Raw genomic sequence first — 19,178 nt, forward strand, 5'->3', positions numbered from 1 at the left:
GGAGACATTTGGGACAGGGAAGAATTGAAATGTAAGAAGTCTTCCACCTGTGTTATGAATAATCCAGTCTCCAACGTAAAAATAATTTCTCATGGGATTGCCAATACCCTCCTTTTAAGATTCAAAATCTTTACGACATATATACTGTACATACCCATCATGCTATCCTTTTTGGGGGGAAGCAGTGTTATTTAAAGCATAAAAGAAGAGTAAGAAATGGTACACCAAAGAAACCAAGGCATAAGATAAGAAAAGGAAATATAGTTAAATCAAGTCTCCATGTGGCAACATCCCTTGTAGACAGAGAGGTGGGGAGCTGACTTGTGAGTAATGGAAAATAAACACTCCAAATAGGTGGAAAACATGCTGTAGTATATTCTCCCCAGACCCTTAAGCATTCAGGGTCAGGGCTGAAAACAAAACCAGACCCTTTGGAGTGTCAGCAGTCCATACCAGTCAAAAGTAATTTCTCAAAATAAAATATCAAACCAAGGAAGAAAATGGGTTAGGCTGCACCAGTTTGAGGCTTGTTATCCTCCTTATGCACCAGCAGACTTAATAGGATCCATGTTTTCATTGCACCATACAGTCATTTCACTGCAAATCATTTGGGTTCTAAGCCAACAGTACGACATCTTCTACAAATATACATACAGATATACATGTATAGACAAACGTACATACAAGAGTACACATATTCACATTCCCAACCAATATTAACTAAGCATTCCTTATACTTTTTCCATAAATATATTAAACAATGAAGGGGATATCACATATCCTTACCCTACTTACTGCTCTGTGTAGAACTGTTTGCTAAGCATTTCACTTTTTCTCACACGTGCTTTATTTTGTCATATATACTGCTCCTGTTTTCAGCAACCACCTGTCAACTATGTATTTCTACAGAACTTTGTATATCAAGTTTATTCACTTTATCATACATTTTCTGAACAAGTGTGCAAGAAACTCTCTTTAATACATTTCTGAATGGCCTGTTGAAGAGCAAAAACTGTGATCTTCATGCTCCTTGCCTGGTACACAGTCACATGGCAGTTCCTAAATTTTGCTCTTTGTTATTTCTCATACCTTTTCAATCACAATTCTGCCAAACATATTTCCAGGAATACTTAACAAACTAATCCCCCTAAAGTTTATGCATTCACTTCTGACACCTTTTTACAGGAGAACAATAATGGCATTCTCCCAATTATCAAACAAAGATGAGGAAAAGTGTGTGTGCGTACCTCAGATTTTTAAAAATAATTCAGATTTAATTTATAACTGACCCCACCACCATCCATTTATAAAATACTGATTCAATTTTTTCTTGTTTATTTAAAAGTTTCACCATAAGACAGCCAGGTTTGTAAAATCAATAGAATAACCTAAAAAAAAACCCTGAACTTGGGAAAGAGGGACAGATATCTTATAGTGGATTCCCACCTCTGAAAGCAATCTACTTCCAATCCTGGAATCAACAAAAGTCGTAGCCTGGGATATGCTTTGCAAAGACTACAGACTTTGGTTTAGGCCGAATGTGTGTATGTGTGTTTGTGTCATATTCAACTTGAGGCAACTTGGCTTTACTTTACCAGTGCAAATGTCCTTGTATCATTCATTTTTAAGTGTGAATGTAAATGCATTTTATCAATGTTTTAAATGTAAAATTAATAAATTAATGACTTTTATTTTTATTAGCTGCTTTGAGCACCATTAAACCACTAGAAGAGTCAGATAAAAATAAACTATATATAAAGTTCATATAAATTCAAGCATGTGCATGCACACACTGTATCAGTGCTGATATATAAGCACTAAGAAGAAATCATCAATAATCTGTGCTATTCTTTTGACACTACCAATAGCAAGGGACTGCAACCTCTAGTAATAAAAGTCAAGGAGCATAGTGAAAAAAATGGACTAAAATTAAAATTAAAAAGATCAGACTAATGACATTAAGTATAATAACTCCAGCGTTAGAATTGACAATGAAGATACTGAAGTGCTGGATAGCTCCTGCCTTTTAGGCTCACCATCAACAAGTAGTCAAGAAATGCACTGCAGATTAGCACTTAGTAGAACAGCCATGAAGGCCTTGAAAATGTTGTTCAGATGTTATTAGAATAATGCAAGCAGTGGTATTCCCTGTGACACTCTATGGAAATGAAAGTTGGATTTTGAAGACGCAGAATCGAAAGAGTATTGACACTTCGAAATTTTGTTGGACAAAACTCCTGAGAATACCATGGACAGCCAAGAACACAAACAAATAGATTATCAAACAAATCAACCCAGAGTTCTCACTCAAGGTACAAATGACCAGGTTTAATTTATCCTACTTTGACACATTATGAAAAGCCACCTCTCCGGAGAAGAATCTAATGCTGGAAAAAATGGAAGGAAAGAACAACCAACAGTGAGGTGGGTGGACTCAGTTAAAGTGGTGATGGGTATACCATTGGAAGACCTGAAGGATCAGGTTAGGGACAGATCATCATGGAGAAAATTATTCTATATGGTCACTAACAGTCGACCCGACAATGGCACAGAAACCATCATCAATCAAAAAGAAAAACTGTACTCACGGGTAAGATTCAGAAAGATGCTGAGCTAATTCATAAGCTGTGGGGTCTCTGTCGAGTGCATATATTTTAATGTCCTTTGCCTTTCGTAAAATTGCTTTTGTGTGACCTCCTGCTCCAAATGTCATGTCAAGAATATGCTGATGAAGGGAAAAAAGTCTTGTTACTTATTAATATAAACATATACATTTTGATATCCATTTCAGTTAATTTATATATTGTATTTAACAAGCAAAAACATTTTTCTTTCAGTTGCAGTCAACTCCCCCATCAATCCCTACAGGCAATCCCTAAACTTATTACTTAATAAAATTTGTAATTAAACATGGCTTCATGTTTTGTATTAACTTCCAAATGCAACTGAAAGGAATACATTTTCTAAGTAATAACAAATGGATATATAAAGGAGTTTCAAGTAGACACCTAGATGAAATCTTCAGAAAAGTTAAAATTGCATGGCCATATAAATGAATTCAGCATTTCCTAGGATTGCTAACTGTTATTTACACATTTGGTGTAATTAAACAACGTGAGCAGGCCTGGTGAAACAATCATGTAATCAAATCATTCAGACTAGAATGTACAAGCTTATGTTACCAGTGCAGCATGATATATGTTGCATTTTTGAAGCTTTAATAAATAACATTAATACAACATGTGATGTTCTGTGATGATTTCATATATTATATATGAACATTTCTACTTTACAGGGCTTATGATTTAATAGGTTTAATATGTTGAAATGGACAAAAGAAATGAAAAATTACATACTAAAATTACATTACAAGTGTCATGAGCACTGATGGTGAGCATTAAGCACTATTTCAGTGACAGAATCTCTGTTGTGAAACTCTACCTTTAGAAGTGCAGCATGGACATCTTCTTCTTCTTCTTCTTAAGATTTCTGAAAAAAATTCTGAATTTGCACTGATTCACGAGGCTGCTTTTTTCCCCTAGCATGTTTGCTTTTGATTGCTGTAAAGGGTTCAATCATTTTAATTTCTTTATTGTTGTATTTTTTATTTTGTTGCAATACAATTTGCCATGTTTAGATTAAGAGTAACATGAATGAATAAATTTTAACATAGGATTTTTCAAATGATGAAAATGAGGGAGGGAAGTTAGACAAGGAAGTCTGGCAAGAGAGGTCAAGGGGGAGGCACATTTTTTTGCCTTTTTCCAGAAAAAAATTCAGAGGCCCTAAAATACTGGAGCAAAACAAAGGTAATCTCTTCTTCAAAAGCAGGAAGAAACTACAGACCTGTCAGCTTATGCTTGCCAAGACCTGCAAGGCTGGCAAGATTAGGAAACAAGACCCACTTGACTTTTTGGAAGAATCTTTATTTTTAGTAGGATAACGTAACAGTATGATAGTGTATTAACTGTCAGCCAGTGAAATAGGCTGTCATATGATGTTTTAAGTAGTCTTTTGCCAGAGGTCTTCGAACAGAAGCTAGATGTTTATCTGTTAGAGAAGCTCTAGTGTATCCTAAACTGGCAGGGTTTTGGGCTACAAGCATTGAATGAAAAATAACGTTTCCACTCTATGACTTTAGATTAAAGGGGGTTATTTTATTTTTATTTATTTATTTATCAAATGTTTATCACTGCCCATCTCCCCCAGACGGGGGACCCTGGGCGGTTCACAATAAAAACAATTAAAAATTCCATAAAATCATAAATACAGCCATTAATCAATCAGAATAAAATGCAGTAAAATCCAAGCCATGGCAGATCTAATTCAAACCATAAGGGCATAAAACTAGTCCCCGCAGCACTAGGGAATCAGCCAGCCCCAAGAATAGCTCTTCCCCTCCTTATTCCAGGCAAGGCAGCAAAACCAGGTCTTCAGCTGTTTTCTGAAGTCCAGGAGGGAGAGGGCTAACCTCACTTCTGGGGGAAGGGTATTCCAAAGGGCGGGGGCTGTTGCAGAGAAGGCCCGCCTCCTGGACCCCTCCAGATTGAATTCTCTTGCAGACGGGGTCCTCTCTGCACGATCGGGTGGGACGGGCTGATGTAATGGGGATAAGACGGTCCCTTAGGTAACCTGGACCAGTGCCATGTAGGGCTTTAAAGGTGGTAACCAACACCTTGAATTGGACCCGGAAGCATACTGGCAACCAATGCAGCTCGCGCAGTAGGGGTGTTAAGTGTGCTGATCTCGGAGCACTCGCTATTCGCGCAACCACATTTTGAACCAACTGCAGCTTTCCGATAGTCTTCAAGGGTAGCCCCATGTAGAGAGCATTGCAGTAGTCTATCTGGGAGATGACCAGGGCATGAGTGACTGTTCGAAGGGCCTCTCACTCCAGGAAGGGGAGTAATGTATTTTAATACATTAGGAAAAAAATCCTTGAAATGAGCTCTTATTGTTAGCTTTACTTCCCCACATAATAACCACCATTTGCTACACACTTCTCCCAACAATAGACAAGCTTCTTAAAGCCATCAGAAAAGAACACCACACTTTGTCTCTTCAACCAAGTCCTGACAGACCTTTCCACCTGTTTGAGTTAAACAGATGCCCACAAAATTATTTTTTCGATTTTGGGAAAAGTAGAAGTTGCATGGCATTAAGTCTGGACTGTATGGTGAATGGGGTAAGATGCTGATATCTAGCTTCAAAACTGCCGCTTGAATGGCTCATGAAGGGTGAGCCTAGCATTGCCACTTGTAGCAAAATTTCCTTCCTGTGCTTCCAAACTCTGCTTAATCATTGTTTCAAAGTTTTGAGTGCTGCAATGTAGCGCTCTGAGTTAGTAGTGGCGCCAGGTTCAAGAAAATACATGTGAATAATACTATCTACATCCTCAAAAACCTGTAAACCTGAGTTTCCCAGGGAAGCCTGGGTTTTGATTTGATTTGTTTTTTTTTTCCAGATAAAGCTTTGTGATGATATTAATGGATTGAGTCCATCTTTCATTGGCTGTCACCATGCTGTGAAGAAATTCTTCCCCTTCATTCTTGTAGTTTGACAACTGCTAGCAAATTTCAGGTCTTGAAACTTTCGTCTCTGCCATCAGCGTGAAGAGAACCCATCTTGCACAAGCCTTTTGATATTGAAGAACATCAATAACATGACCCACTTGCTCCTGTGAAATAGCAAGCTTGACAGCAATTTTCCTTGGAGCAATCTGCCAATAGTCCTTAATCAGTTCATCAACCTTTCTCATGAGAAACTCATCAATTGCTGTCAGAGGTTGTCTACTTCATTCTTGATCACACAAATCAGCTCTTCCCAGTTCACCATTTTTACATTTTTTGGTCCAGAGATGCACTTTATTCATGTCAACAAAGTCATCACCATATGCATGTACATTCAATGGTGAATTTCAACTGGAGGGACTCCTTCGGCAGTCAAAAATTCAAACATGATGCACCGCCTCAATCATGTTAACAAGTAGTTACTGCAGACTTCTATTTCATAAACAACAGCAACACAAATCCTTTTCTCACAGCAACCTCCTGCCAACTGAAGTTAAAGAGAAGAAGCTAAGGAACATGTCAGAGTTTCTATTGCATCAGTTCTGCCTTCTGTTGGTGACTTATAGCATTAGAGGCATTACTTTTCATTCAACCTTCATAAATTACTTCTGTGGTCCCTTCAAACTGTATGATGTTATGAAATTATTTGCTACACACAAACCCACAGTCTGTAGGAAAAGATAATGTATGCTGTGCTTTCATGGATAACACTAGCATGATCCATGAAAGACTAACTTCAATATATCTAAGATAAATGACATATATTATTTTGGGTATTTAAGGCAGGAATCATATACTTGGTTTCCTGGGAGGAAAGAACCACTACATTCAATGGAAATTAACAGAATATATGTAGGATTGTATGGCAACCCTAGTTTAAGTATTGTACTGAACTTCCACACATGTTAATTACAAATTATATTCAACACAAAGACAAGATATAAACATTTATTTCTGCTTTCCGTTGTACCTAGGGTTTATTTTTTTCCACTTTTTAATTCTGTACAACTAAATGACATTTTATTCCCATGGTCCCATAAATTCTAGAACTGGTTATTATATGAACATTTCCTGCAATGAGTCACATTTCTGTGAAAGTTATGATATCCTCTCATCTTCTCAAAGGAATTTTATAATCAGTGTGTGACTGTACATTTTAGTTTCTCATTACGAGGATAGAAAATAATTCTTTGCAATCCCTTATTCCTCTAATTTAGGATAGGCCTACAGATTTTTGTTTTAATTATCCAGCTTCAAGAAAAGTTAATTACAGTATTGAAACTAGATGGCAGCATTTAGTCCACTTAGACTGCTCTCAAAGAGCAAAGTAGGGTTGGACGTGGATTGGAGACTACCAGGAAGGCGACAGGCTAGGCTGAGAAGCTCCCCTCACTCCCAAATCATGAAAGACAATGGCAAACCATTTCCATACTGCTGCGGTCAGCCTCCCAGCTAGACCAGACAGGAAACATGACCATATGAGCTAATTCTACTTTATTGTAAGGCTACATTAACAGAGTCTTGCAAGTCTGAAAGTACAAATTTCCCACCGTCTCATTTTACAGCCTGCTAAGTTAGGGTGGATCCTTTCTAAGCTTTCTGTGCCCATTATGCAGCTGTGGGCTCCTCCCCCTTTTATCTGATCATTCCTTGGCAGCATCTCCCCCTCACCTCTCAAGGTTATTCCCACATACCATTACAGTTGCCGAGTAAATGACATGGACATTTCCATGAAATTATCAAGAAAAATCCTTGATTTGAAAGAAACTTTTCATCATTTTAAAGCATGACATAACACTTATGAATAGTATGTTTTATAGATAACAAATGTGTATGATTTTTAAAAATATTTTCTGCATTTTTTGTAACTTATTTCCATCTTTGAACAAAATTTCCCCCCCAAAATATTTGTTTTATAAGATTTATGTTTTTAGTAGATAAAACTTATACCATAAATAATTTTAAAATTGCCTTTCTTATATGTTACCTGCTTCGCTTACTATAATTTATTCGGATTTCTTTTTCAGTATGCCTGCAACACCTTTAGTTACCTTTCATCTGTGAAGCTTGAGGAAAAACAGGCTAGGCCTAGGTTCCCTAAAGTGGTGACAACAGGTACATTTATGACCTTGTGTACTTTTTCAGTGCTCACTGTTCTGTTTGCTTTAACTGGCTTTACAAAAAAAAAAGATATTAAACTCTTGCAGCATCATATGCATGTTTTATCACCTAACACACCCACAGATGCTTATGGGAGCATCTTCAAGTTCAGGGGTGAAGAATACGATGGGTTGTATATTCATCAGTTTGCCTGCTAGTAAATGTGTGTTTTGTGAATAATTCCCCTCACTACCCAGCCAGCCATTTTGTGAGAGCAACCACTGCTTGTTCTCAACATTCCAAATGTGAGGAGTCAGAAATGTTGTGACAATTGGCCTAGCTAGTGTACGTCTATCACTTTCCTGGAAATCTGTTTTTCCGACTAACAAAATGCAAGGCATTTGGCTGCAAATTTTTACAAATGTATTACTCCAATAATGTGGACCAAATTGTTTTACTCTTTAATATTCTTCCTGTGAGGTTCATCAGATGTGGGCCTGGTAACAAGCTTTTTTAACGTTATCTCCTATTTTATGCAATTCTTTCTCTCTGAAAGTATGAACAGCCCCTCTTCTATAGGTATCATGAAAGCAAGCCAAAGCAGCATCGTTCTAGAGGACTTTTAGCCCTTAGAAGGACTAAATGGTGCCTTTGAAATATTATATTTTTTACTACATTTGTTTGGATTTTGTTCCATGCTGTCCAGAATTCTTTGGATTGGGACAAGCTATAAATATTGTAAAATAAACAAATAAAGGTTTGCCTTTCTGAACCTGAACTCCTTCCCTTAATACATAGAACCGTGTTTTAAAAATAATCTATTTTAATATCCCATCTTTTGGCTTCAAAAGCTAGACCTCAAGGCATCATTTCACCATCAAAATTAATTACAGTAGTACTAAAACAGCAGAAGTATTTTCTGTGGAAACTGAGAAGCACTGCTACTTCGCAAGCTGCAGTAGTTACTTGTGGGCTTTTGGGTACAATTCCAGGTGCTGGTTGTTACCTATAAAGCCCTTGATGGCACAGGCCCTGGTTATTTGCAGGACCACCAATGTCCAATTTCTTTTGGCCATCTGATAAGGTCTGATTGGGTTAGTATGCTCTGCATCCTCTCATTTAAACAATGTTATCTGGTGAGACCTAGGAGACATGACATCTTTGTTGCTGTAACTCTATGTAACAGCACTCCCTACCCCCAGCCCAAGATTTGGATGGCACTAATGCTTCCTTTTGTTTGGAAACTTCTGAAGACCTGTTGAGTCCAGAAGTCTATTAATATGAACATATGTCATCTTTTGAACCTTTTCTTGAATTTTATCTGGACTGACATATTGTTTGTTTACTCTGAGTTTGTCTTTTAGATAAAACAGACTAGAAAATGTCAAGGTCAATAGTATGACAAGCAAGTGAAAAATGTAGAACTCAACATGGTCCATATCCTGACATAGATGAAAGCAGGTTAAATCTCAGACTGACCATGTATTATATTGCCAGACACTGTTACGTAGTTCTCTACAAAGAACTCATTCTTTTTATGTATACCTATTCCACAGGCTTATGTAACGACAAAAACTCTAGGAAGGGAAAGACTATAAATATAAAAGAAAACTAATAAATTCATTGCTAATATTTCATTTTCTTTCCATTTTATAAAGAGCGTTGGTGTTACTAGAATGAGTCATTCTATACCAACTCTGCAAATACTTTGTCTATTATTGACTTTCACTGTTCAAAAATCTGTCCTTCACAGCCAAAATTTCCCCTTGTTGCAACAAACTTATTTTAAATTACAAAATATACAAAAATTAACAAAAAGGTCCAGGTTGAAATACATACATACGTACATGGTATGCTGTTATTATCTAAGGCCAATAAGGTAATCCTCACTTAATGACCATTCTTTATTTGATCATGGAGAAAGAACCAATTGGGCTTGTATAACAGAGAATGAGTTGGAAAAGATTTATTCATTGGTAAGACTTATACGGCTACCCATCTTATGTAGCGCACCTCTGGGCAGCTCACAATAAAAACCAAAAACCAAAAAACGGTAAAACCAAAACCTGGCACCTCAACCAACATTTTCCATTACATTCAACATTCCAATCTCCAGGCTCCAATCTTACTCTATCCCAAAACGTGGGGGGATGCCACTGTATGGGGATACCCCTGTGTAGGTCCAGCTTTTCTCAGCTGAGAACTCTATAGTAGAAAAAGCCAGGGGAAGAGGTTGAAGATATGGTATGGCTTTTATCTATTAAAATAACAATTCCTAGCAATATTTCCTTACCACTGAAAAACCAGTTTTACTTATTTGGGGTATCTTAGGACCAGAGTGTGCCAGCCATCCTGCTGCCTAACAGAGTCCCTGAGCTAATGGAGATTGTCTTGGAAGTCCCCAGGCTAATAATGCTAATGTCCAGTTTGGTACTGGTTTGTGAAGAGTGGCTCAAGAGTTCATGTAATGGGATATAAGAATAAACGTGAGGAACAGGAAGAAGAGCTGCAACCAAGAAAATGGTTAGATAAAAGACGACTGAGTCTAAAGCAGGAATGTAATTTAAGAAAGCATCTCAAACTTGACCCTCCCTGGTTTTTTTGAACACAAAGGCAGAGAGGGGACAGGCACATTCAAAGTTGCGAGATTCTCTTACTACAGCCTTATAATAAAAGCAGTATTAGCATTCGTAACTTTGGTTTCTTGGTCTGGACTACCTTGAAGGGTTGAAAGTTCATAGTACTTACAACAGTGATGGGTCTCTCCCACTAGTTGCAGGTCCAATACATAATGCAGATAATACATTTGATTTGATCCACTATTCTGATCTGGGAGCTATGCTTGAAATTTCAACATCTGGGAGATATTCTTTAACCCTGAACATCTCCCAGTTCTGATGGACAAACTATAGTTAAGATTATGATTGATGTTATAGGTGGATTTCTACCCAAGGTGGAGGTTCTATTAGGATGGTTCTACTTGACAAGGCTACTGAATCCAGTTGGATTCCAAGAAGCCTTTAAAAGAATGAATGGTGAATCTGTCAATACTCAAGGACAGAAAAGGTAATTTACTAGGACAGTTGATAGAACTGTTCCTCAGTGACCTCTCTGGCATTCTTTTAAAAAGATCCTATGAAACACCTATGAACTACGTCAACTGAGTGGCAAAGCATAACATTAATATTCAAGTAGAGGAAAACTCAAATCCAATGTGGTAATAAAGAACATAAAACTCATATGAGGTTTTATGCTGCAGCAATACTGCAGCAAGGTAGTTTTTGTTGCTATTGATGTTTCTGCACATAATAGATTTGAAGCTCATGGACTGCTGAATTGTTTTAGATTGTGAGAGGGATGACTCATATTCTGCGTCCTCCTCTCAGAGTTTGATTACAGGTTCTTCAATGATTTGTTAATCTTTTAATGAGGGTTCTTCTAAAAAAAAGCCTGGAAAAATCAAGATGCCACAACTGATACAGAGTTAAATATGTGAATATATGTTAACACTCGTACAATTACATAGATCAATTTCAATTTATGACACCCAAAGACTTGGATGGACTCTTGGGAATGGTGTGTTCTACATGCCCTCTTGATCTCTGCCCACCCTGCCTTGCAACTTTTAGCTGGGAAGTTATCAGAAAAAATCTTAGCAACCTAAAAGCCTCTCTGAGGAATAGTGCAATGTCTTCCATGTCTAAAGGTGGTGTTTATTAAACCTCTTCTCAAGAAACCTGTATTGAATTCCTGAAAAGCAGGCAATTGCAAGCCACTCTCTTTCATGGTTGGATAGAGTGATTGAGAAGACAATGGCTTCTCTTCTGCAGGCAATCCTGGAGGAAGCAAACTTTCTTCATATATTTCAATCTGTCTTGAGATTAGGCTAGAAATCTCAGACTTCAGATTTGACTAGAGCTTTGACTGTCTACAGTGGTGCTTAAAAGTTTGTGAACCCTTTCGATTTTTCAATATTTCTGCATAAATATGACCTAAAATGTAAGTCCTAAAACTAGATAAAAAGAACCCAATTAACAAAAGAGTCAAAAACATTACACTTGTTCATTTATTTATTGAGGAAAATGATCCAAAGCTATATATTTGTGTGTGGCAAAAGTATGTGATCCTTACACAGCTCTATGGTAACTCTGTGTCTGAAATACTGCATCTAGTAGCCGTATTTGAAAAACTAATAGCTATACAGTCATATGAAAAACTGAGTACAACCTATTGACATTTTTTACTTTTTCTATGTATTTCAGCATATAGATATTTGATCTTCAACAATATTGATAAAAGGGGTATAATATAAGAAACATCATGTACCGTTTACATTTTGCAATCTGTCCTGTAATTTAAATAAACATAAATGCAAATTTTTCATGTTGAAAAAGTCAATCAATCAATTGATTTTATTATGGTCACTGACCAGTACAAGATACAATTCTATAAAAATATGCACATTAGCCATTAGCCATAAAATATGAGCCATCTAAATTAAAATAATTTTATATTTGAGTTTACAAGTTCCAATTAAGTGTTAAAATATGTTTGGATCACAATGTAAGTGAGCCCCTTAGGTAAAGGTAAAGGTTTCCCTTGACGTAAAGTCCAGTCGAATCTGACTCTAGGGGGCGGTGCTCATCTCCGTTTCTAAGCCTTGGAGCCGGCGTTGTCATAGACACTTCTGGGTCATGTGGCCAGCATGACTCACGGAACGCCGTTACCTTCCCGCCGAAGCGGTACCTATTGATCTACTCACATTTGCATGTTTTCGAACTGCTAGGTGAGCAGGAGCTGGGATTAACAACGGGAGCTCACCCCGCCGCACGGTTTCGAACCGCCGACCTTCCGATCGACAGCTCAGCGGTTTAACCCGCAGCGCCACCGCGTCCCCTAAGTGAGCCCCTTAATCAAGTTTAAAAACAATCTTATTAATTTGCATTATCATGACTAATACTCTATCAGGTATAAGTGTCTATAAAAATATATGTAAAATATTAAAAGGAGTGATAAAAAGAGTAAAATACCATATATAAAATGTGTTATATAGACCACAAAGTTATTACAAGGGATACATTACATTTTCCAATCATAATCTGACGTATCTTCATAGCAGCTGCGCAGAATCTGGCTACTTGCGCCGTGACAGTTGGATATGTTGAAAAAGTAATTACACCCCCTACATTTATCACTACCTCAACTATCTAAAATTAAAATCAGGTGCACTAGATCAGGTGCAAATGTTAAAATACTGGTAGAGATGAACTGGGAGGAATCTGTTTTACTTAAACCTCAGACATTTAGTTTGATTAGCTATTTTTGATGAAGTGTGTGGCATCACCATGCCTAGATCAAGAGAGCTCTAAGGCCTTCAAAAAGAATGTTACATATGCCTATGAGTCTGGGAAGGAATTTAGAAACATCATCAAACAATTGGACATCAATCATTCCACTGTCTGGAAGATCATCTACAAGCAGAGAAGATTTCAAACAACTGCCAACTTGCCCAGGCCAAGCCATCCCAGCAAGTTCAGCTTGAGAAAAGAATGTAAGATGCAGAAAGAAGTCTCTGAACCCCAGAATTTCATCATGTGACAGGTAGTTCTCGCCACTACTGATATTAAAGTGCATGAGTCTACCATTAGAAAGAAGCAGCACAAATTAGATCTACATGGGTGGTATGACAGGAGTTTTGTCCTCATGTTCTGTCCAGAAAGAACATTAGGAGAAAACAAGTTTGCTCATGAACACCTACACAAAGACCAGGAGTCCTGGAACAATGTGCTCTGGACAGACGAGACAAAAACACATTTGGACACAGTACTAGAAGACATATTTGGCAAACCCCAAAGACAGTATTCCACCAGAAGAACCTGACACCAGCTGTAAAGCATGGTGATAGAAATGTTATGATTTGTGGCTGCTTTGTTGCATCAGGGCCTAGGCAGCTCACCATCACAAAATCCACTATGAATTCTTCATAGTATCAGAGGGTGCTTGAGGATAATGTGAGACCATCTGTCAGACAATTGAAGTCCAACCAAAAGTGGACCTTGCAACATGACAATGATCCTAAACATTCCAGTAAATCTACCAAGGAACGGCTGAAAAAAAAAAAAGAAATGGAGGGTTCTGGAATGGCCAAGTCAAATACTGGATTTAAATACCATTGAGATACTATGGGGTGATTTGACACAAGCTGTGCATGCAAGAAACCCCTCAAAAATTGCATAGCTGAAAAAATTCTGCATGGAGGAGTTGGAAAAAAATTCCTCCCAGTCGATGTCAGAGTCTGGTATGCAGTTATAAGAAACACCTACTTGAGGTTGTTTCTGCCAAAGGTAGCAATGCCAGGCATTACAGCTAAAAATGTATTTCCTTTCTCTACAGAAGAAAAAGATGTATGTTATTTTTGTTGTTGTTGTTGAATAAATGATTTGAAAGTCATTTTTTCATAGTTTTTGTTCAATTACATCACCTTTATCTTTATATACTGTTTGAATGAAAATATTGATATGTCCACATATATTAAAAAAGAAACTTTATGTGGGGTGTACTTACTTTTTCACATGACTTTAGTGGTTAAGACAGCACCTCCATTTTCCCATGTTGCTTGTTTTCCATATCAGTTAGAACTTTATAAGAGGAACCCTCAGAAATCCTTTTTTAATTAGCTCAGGATATATCTGGTTTGCCCATAAAGTGCGGGGAAAAGAACGTACTGTAACTAAATTTGTAAAAAGCCTGCCTTTCTAATGCCAAATTCCTTTTCTTAATAGACACGAATCTAAAAATATCTTACTTTTTAGCTGCAAAAGCTAGGCTTCAAGACAGCACTTGACAATTAATATACAATTTAAAATCAATTACAATCATACTTAAAAGCATACCACCTGGATGAAAGTTTCCAATTGTATCTTCTGACTCGGGAATCTTTGTGTTTCCTACCAACTGCCAAACATATTCCTTTTCTCCCTTCCCTTATTCTGCTTGAATTGGCCTGTGTATAAGCAAATCTATATGGTAAAAAGAGCAGAGTAAACAGTATTTCATATCACTCATGCCTATGTATTTCTGTATTGTGCTTGTTCATAATGGCATGCAGGCTCAGGGGGCTACAGAAGCAGCAGCTGGTACAAGGATCCTGCAGGTGCTCTTATAAGAACTGACACTCTTGTTATCCCCTGACTCTGTTGCAAGTACAATAGGGAGATGGATAATGGAGAGATAGCAAACCCTTGTTCTGATTGTTTTCCCATAAGCTTTTGCTCCTGGGCATGCTACTGCTAAAATAAAGAAATGAGTATATTTGCAAAGTGCCAGGATAAGCAACAGATAGAGACCAATTCTTCTCTAGTGCTGGCCAAATCTTAAAGGAGCTAATTTCATTAAAAGGCTTAATCTTCATTACATTTAAAGTAACTCAATACTGGAAAAGTATATAAAATGCAGAAAAAGAGCAACAATAAGTATTAGCAAAATATATATCTAGATGATACCAAAGACCAAGCACTGATAACAGTAGGCAAACAAGCTGAGTTTACTGGATTTTAGTTTGAAAGTCACTATTACAGAGCTTTTTTTTTAACTAGGACTTAAGGATAGTTATATGGGACGCGGTGGCGCTGCGGGTTAAACCGCTGAGCTGTCGATCGGAAGGTCGGCGGTTCGAAACCGCGCGGCGGGGTGAGCTCCCGTTGCTCGTCCCAGCTCCTGCACACCAAGCAGTTCGAAAACATGCAAATGTGAGTAGATTAATTGGTACCGCTTCGGCGGGAAGGTAACGGCGTTCCGTGAGTCATGCTGGCCACATGACCCGGAAGTGTCTATGACAACGCCGGCTCTAAGGCTTGGAAACGGAGATGAGCACCGCCCCCTAGAGTCGGACTCGACTGGACTTTACGTCAAGGGAAACCTTTACCTTTACCTAAGGATAGTTAACTTGAAAAGACGCTTGGACGGTTAGTTTTATCTATGGTAACTGCAGTGAGGCTATTATATGCACAAAGAGGGAAAAACACAGAAACACCCACAATGGAGGAGTGGATTGAGAAGATGGCAGAACTTGCTGAAATGGCCAAACTGACTTGCCCAATAAGGGAAGGAATAATAACTACTTTTATAAAAGACTGGAAACCCTTTATGGACTTTTTGCTGAAAATGGACAAAAATGAACTGATGATCCCTGGATTTACTGATTAAAAAGGTTATTTATAGGAAGAAGGGAACCATAATACATGATTTGGGAGGGTGGAAATAGTAATAATTATGTTTGTAACTGCTGCAAAGAAGATTGGAATTTTTGCTTCTTTAGGTATTTTTTCTCCTCCCCTCCTTTCTTGACATTTACTGTTTCCTACTTTTTCTTATCTTTTCATATATTTTTCTTTTTTCTAATTCTTTATGTTTCTGTATTTTTTAATTCTGTAAAAAAATTCTCAATAAAAATTATATATAATTTTTGGGCAAGACAGGATTTTGGGCAAGCCTGGCCATTAAACTTCCTCAGTACTAATAGAAAGCTTGTTATATTTCTGTTACTTGAGAGCCAGGGCAAAAATCCCCAACACCTTCTCTCTGTAACCAGTTATTTGGTTATAACAGAAGCTCATGACCCCAACAGCTCATGAGAAATATGTAAGAGATATAATATTTGAACATTCTAAAAAAGCAGAAGCAAGTCAGATGAGAAGAGTTCTTATACTAAGAATTGTTCTAAGAAACACTGTAATGTAATAATGTAAAAGTAGAAACACAACTTGTATAGAAAAATTTAAGTCTAAATAATTGAAAAAAATATAGAAAAGTCCACAATTTATAGCCAAACAGTAATTTCAAAACTCTATCCATCCTCCTTTCGCTGCTTTTACAATTGACCAATTATTAATTTATTTGTTCAAATTATTTGTCAAATTTCAAATTAATACAATTAATTCTTTGAAATACGTATAGAGAATGCAGCAAACAGAACCAACAGATTATTAATTAATTACATTGGAACAATCCATTTTTATTAAAAGAGAGGAATCTATAAATAGGCCTTTTTGATGAAAGCTTTAACTTAAGTGCATCTAATTTTGTTACTCTTCTGCAAGTTGTTTCAGTAGCTTGTGTCCAAACATTGACAGAGAAGCTTATTTGATTCTAATGTCAGTAAACAATTGTCAACTGCAATCTATTCAAAGCAAATCAATAGAAGCACTATCATTTTTCGTCTGGGACATGTATGGAGTCTTTTTCCTGTCAACTCAAGTTCAGCCCTGTATTAAATTTACAGCTCAGCTGAGTTTAACATATATAAAGCTATTGTAAGATAAATCTCATATGCAAATAACAGTATGTTTAAGAAAACGTACATCATGATTGCAAATAATAGGCTCTCTGCTGAATGATAAAATTAATTTAAAGAGGACAGACTACAGCAAAAAAAAAGGTTCATTAATCTGTTCATTAGAATAATATCACTATCAGCTAGGTGAATATAATTAGAATTAACATTTTTAAAGAAAATATGCAAATCAGAAATTATCTTTCCAAAATGTTTATAAAATATTTTGGTCACTGCAAAAATGAAACCACCTGTTTAGAAGCATATTACTGATTAAGCTATATTACGATCCAAATTAAAGTAGTGAGAATTCAGATTATACTAAGAAATTAAATGTTTTCTTTAACATTTAAAGAAAATTTTCATAGCTTAAAGATATGAGGACATTTTAACAATATTTTAAGAAGCAGTTTAACACCATAAATGAAAAAAAATGGCATTGCATCCAATTAATCTTTTAACAAGACATTTCTGTCAGTGAAAACCACTGTACTCTGAAATCTAATCCAGAGGTTTTAATCTATTAGAGCAGATTCTGTAAAACATGAAATGCTGCAGATTGACAAGACGACAAGAAAATCCCATTATATACTTTAGTATGTTGAGCACTGTTGACTATTCACTCTAAGAACATTTTGAATACAGCTATCTTTATATTTGAAATACCTTATCATGCTCTAAAAACAAAAAATAAAAACTTCAGATTAAATGTTCTCCAGAGGCAATTAAAATTAACAATGAGAAAGCCATGCAATGTCATGGGATATTCCACTACTATCATATTCACCGGAAAACAAAAATTCAGAATATTCTGTTTTACTTCAGTGATTACATAACATACAAACTCTTTCTTTCAAAGAATAAAGATGTAGGAATAAATTTAAACAGGATTCCAGACGGAATGTTACATTGAGTCAATTGTACCTAATATGTTAAAAAATAAACATATTTTTATAAGGTTGATGAATCCAAAATTAGGGTTTTTTTAAAAAAAAAAATAAAGGTCTATTCAACAACATGGCCTCCTAAGTTCAATGGGCCTTATCCCTAAATAAGAGGAAATAGGACTGTAACCTCAACGTTTGTGTTGGTTGAACAACATATGAGTTGGGAACAAGGTTCAAAGGTTTAGAATGTTACTTGCACACACAAATTATATCCTTACGTGACCTTCAGTTTTTGTTGTTTTAAATTAACTGATGAATTCCTCCTTTCTAAATCTTCACTGACAATACATCTGTATTATTATTTTTTCCTGTCCACTACCTGCAGGTGGTCTATCTTTTGTTCTTTATTTTTCCAATAACTGCATAGTTTTGGAACTTTTTTACAGAATCAAAATTTTATTTCAAGCAGAGAGAGTGGCATAATTTGCACAGAGGGCCCACTGTTGAATTTGTCTTTGAAAATACTAAACATGACAAATATACAAATTAAGGATTGTATGACTAAATGGGAGAAAAAATTTGGATATGATATTGAATATGATTACTGGGAAAAGATGTGGATTAAGGGGTTAAAATTCACAATTATAATTTGAAAGAAAACTTTTATAAATAAAATGATGTTTAGGTGGTATATAACCCCAGATAAATTATCCAAAATGTTCAAAAATATATCAAATATTTGCTGGAAATGCAAAAAGGAAATAGGAACTCTGTATCACATGTGGTGGACTTGTGTAAAAGCCAAGAAATTCTGGATATCTATACATAATATTATTTGCAAAATGTTGGCAGTAGATATTGTCAAAACACTGGAGTTGTATTTATTGGGCTTTATGGACAAAGAATTAGAAAAAAAAAAACATGGAAAACTCTTATTATATTTGATCACTGCGGCCCGAATCATCTATGCTTCAAAATGGAAAGAAGAATATGTTCCATCAGTCGAAGAATGGACAATGAAATCTTTGGACTTAGCACAGATGGCAAGACTTACCAATTAACTAAACAACAAAAACATAGATTTTAAAAATGATTGGAAACCCTTTTTCAAATATATCGAATCGACGCAAAAGGTATTAATAGATATATAAAATGTAAATATTAATTATATTAATTATATAATTTAAATAGAAATAGAGATGTTATATTATGGGCTTAGGAAAAGAAGATAATATGTTAAGAGATAAAGATCCACCATTTAGATAGTTGGAAATCCTGTTTTTTCTTTCT

General features: G+C 36.3%; 1 protein-coding gene across 1 annotated transcript in view; it reads right to left on the reverse strand.

Moving 5' to 3' along the window:
• METTL15 (methyltransferase 15, mitochondrial 12S rRNA N4-cytidine) overlaps positions 1 to 19,178 on the reverse strand; it is a 100,295-nt gene that overhangs the window by 46,612 nt on the left and 34,505 nt on the right. The window contains exon 3 of the mRNA XM_063289543.1: positions 2,589 to 2,725. Coding sequence (XP_063145613.1) covers positions 2,589 to 2,725 — 137 coding nt within the window. The remainder of the gene's footprint in view (positions 1 to 2,588; positions 2,726 to 19,178) is intronic.

This window comes from Candoia aspera, chromosome 1, assembly GCF_035149785.1.
Source record: "Candoia aspera isolate rCanAsp1 chromosome 1, rCanAsp1.hap2, whole genome shotgun sequence".
NCBI lineage: Eukaryota > Metazoa > Chordata > Lepidosauria > Squamata > Boidae > Candoia > Candoia aspera.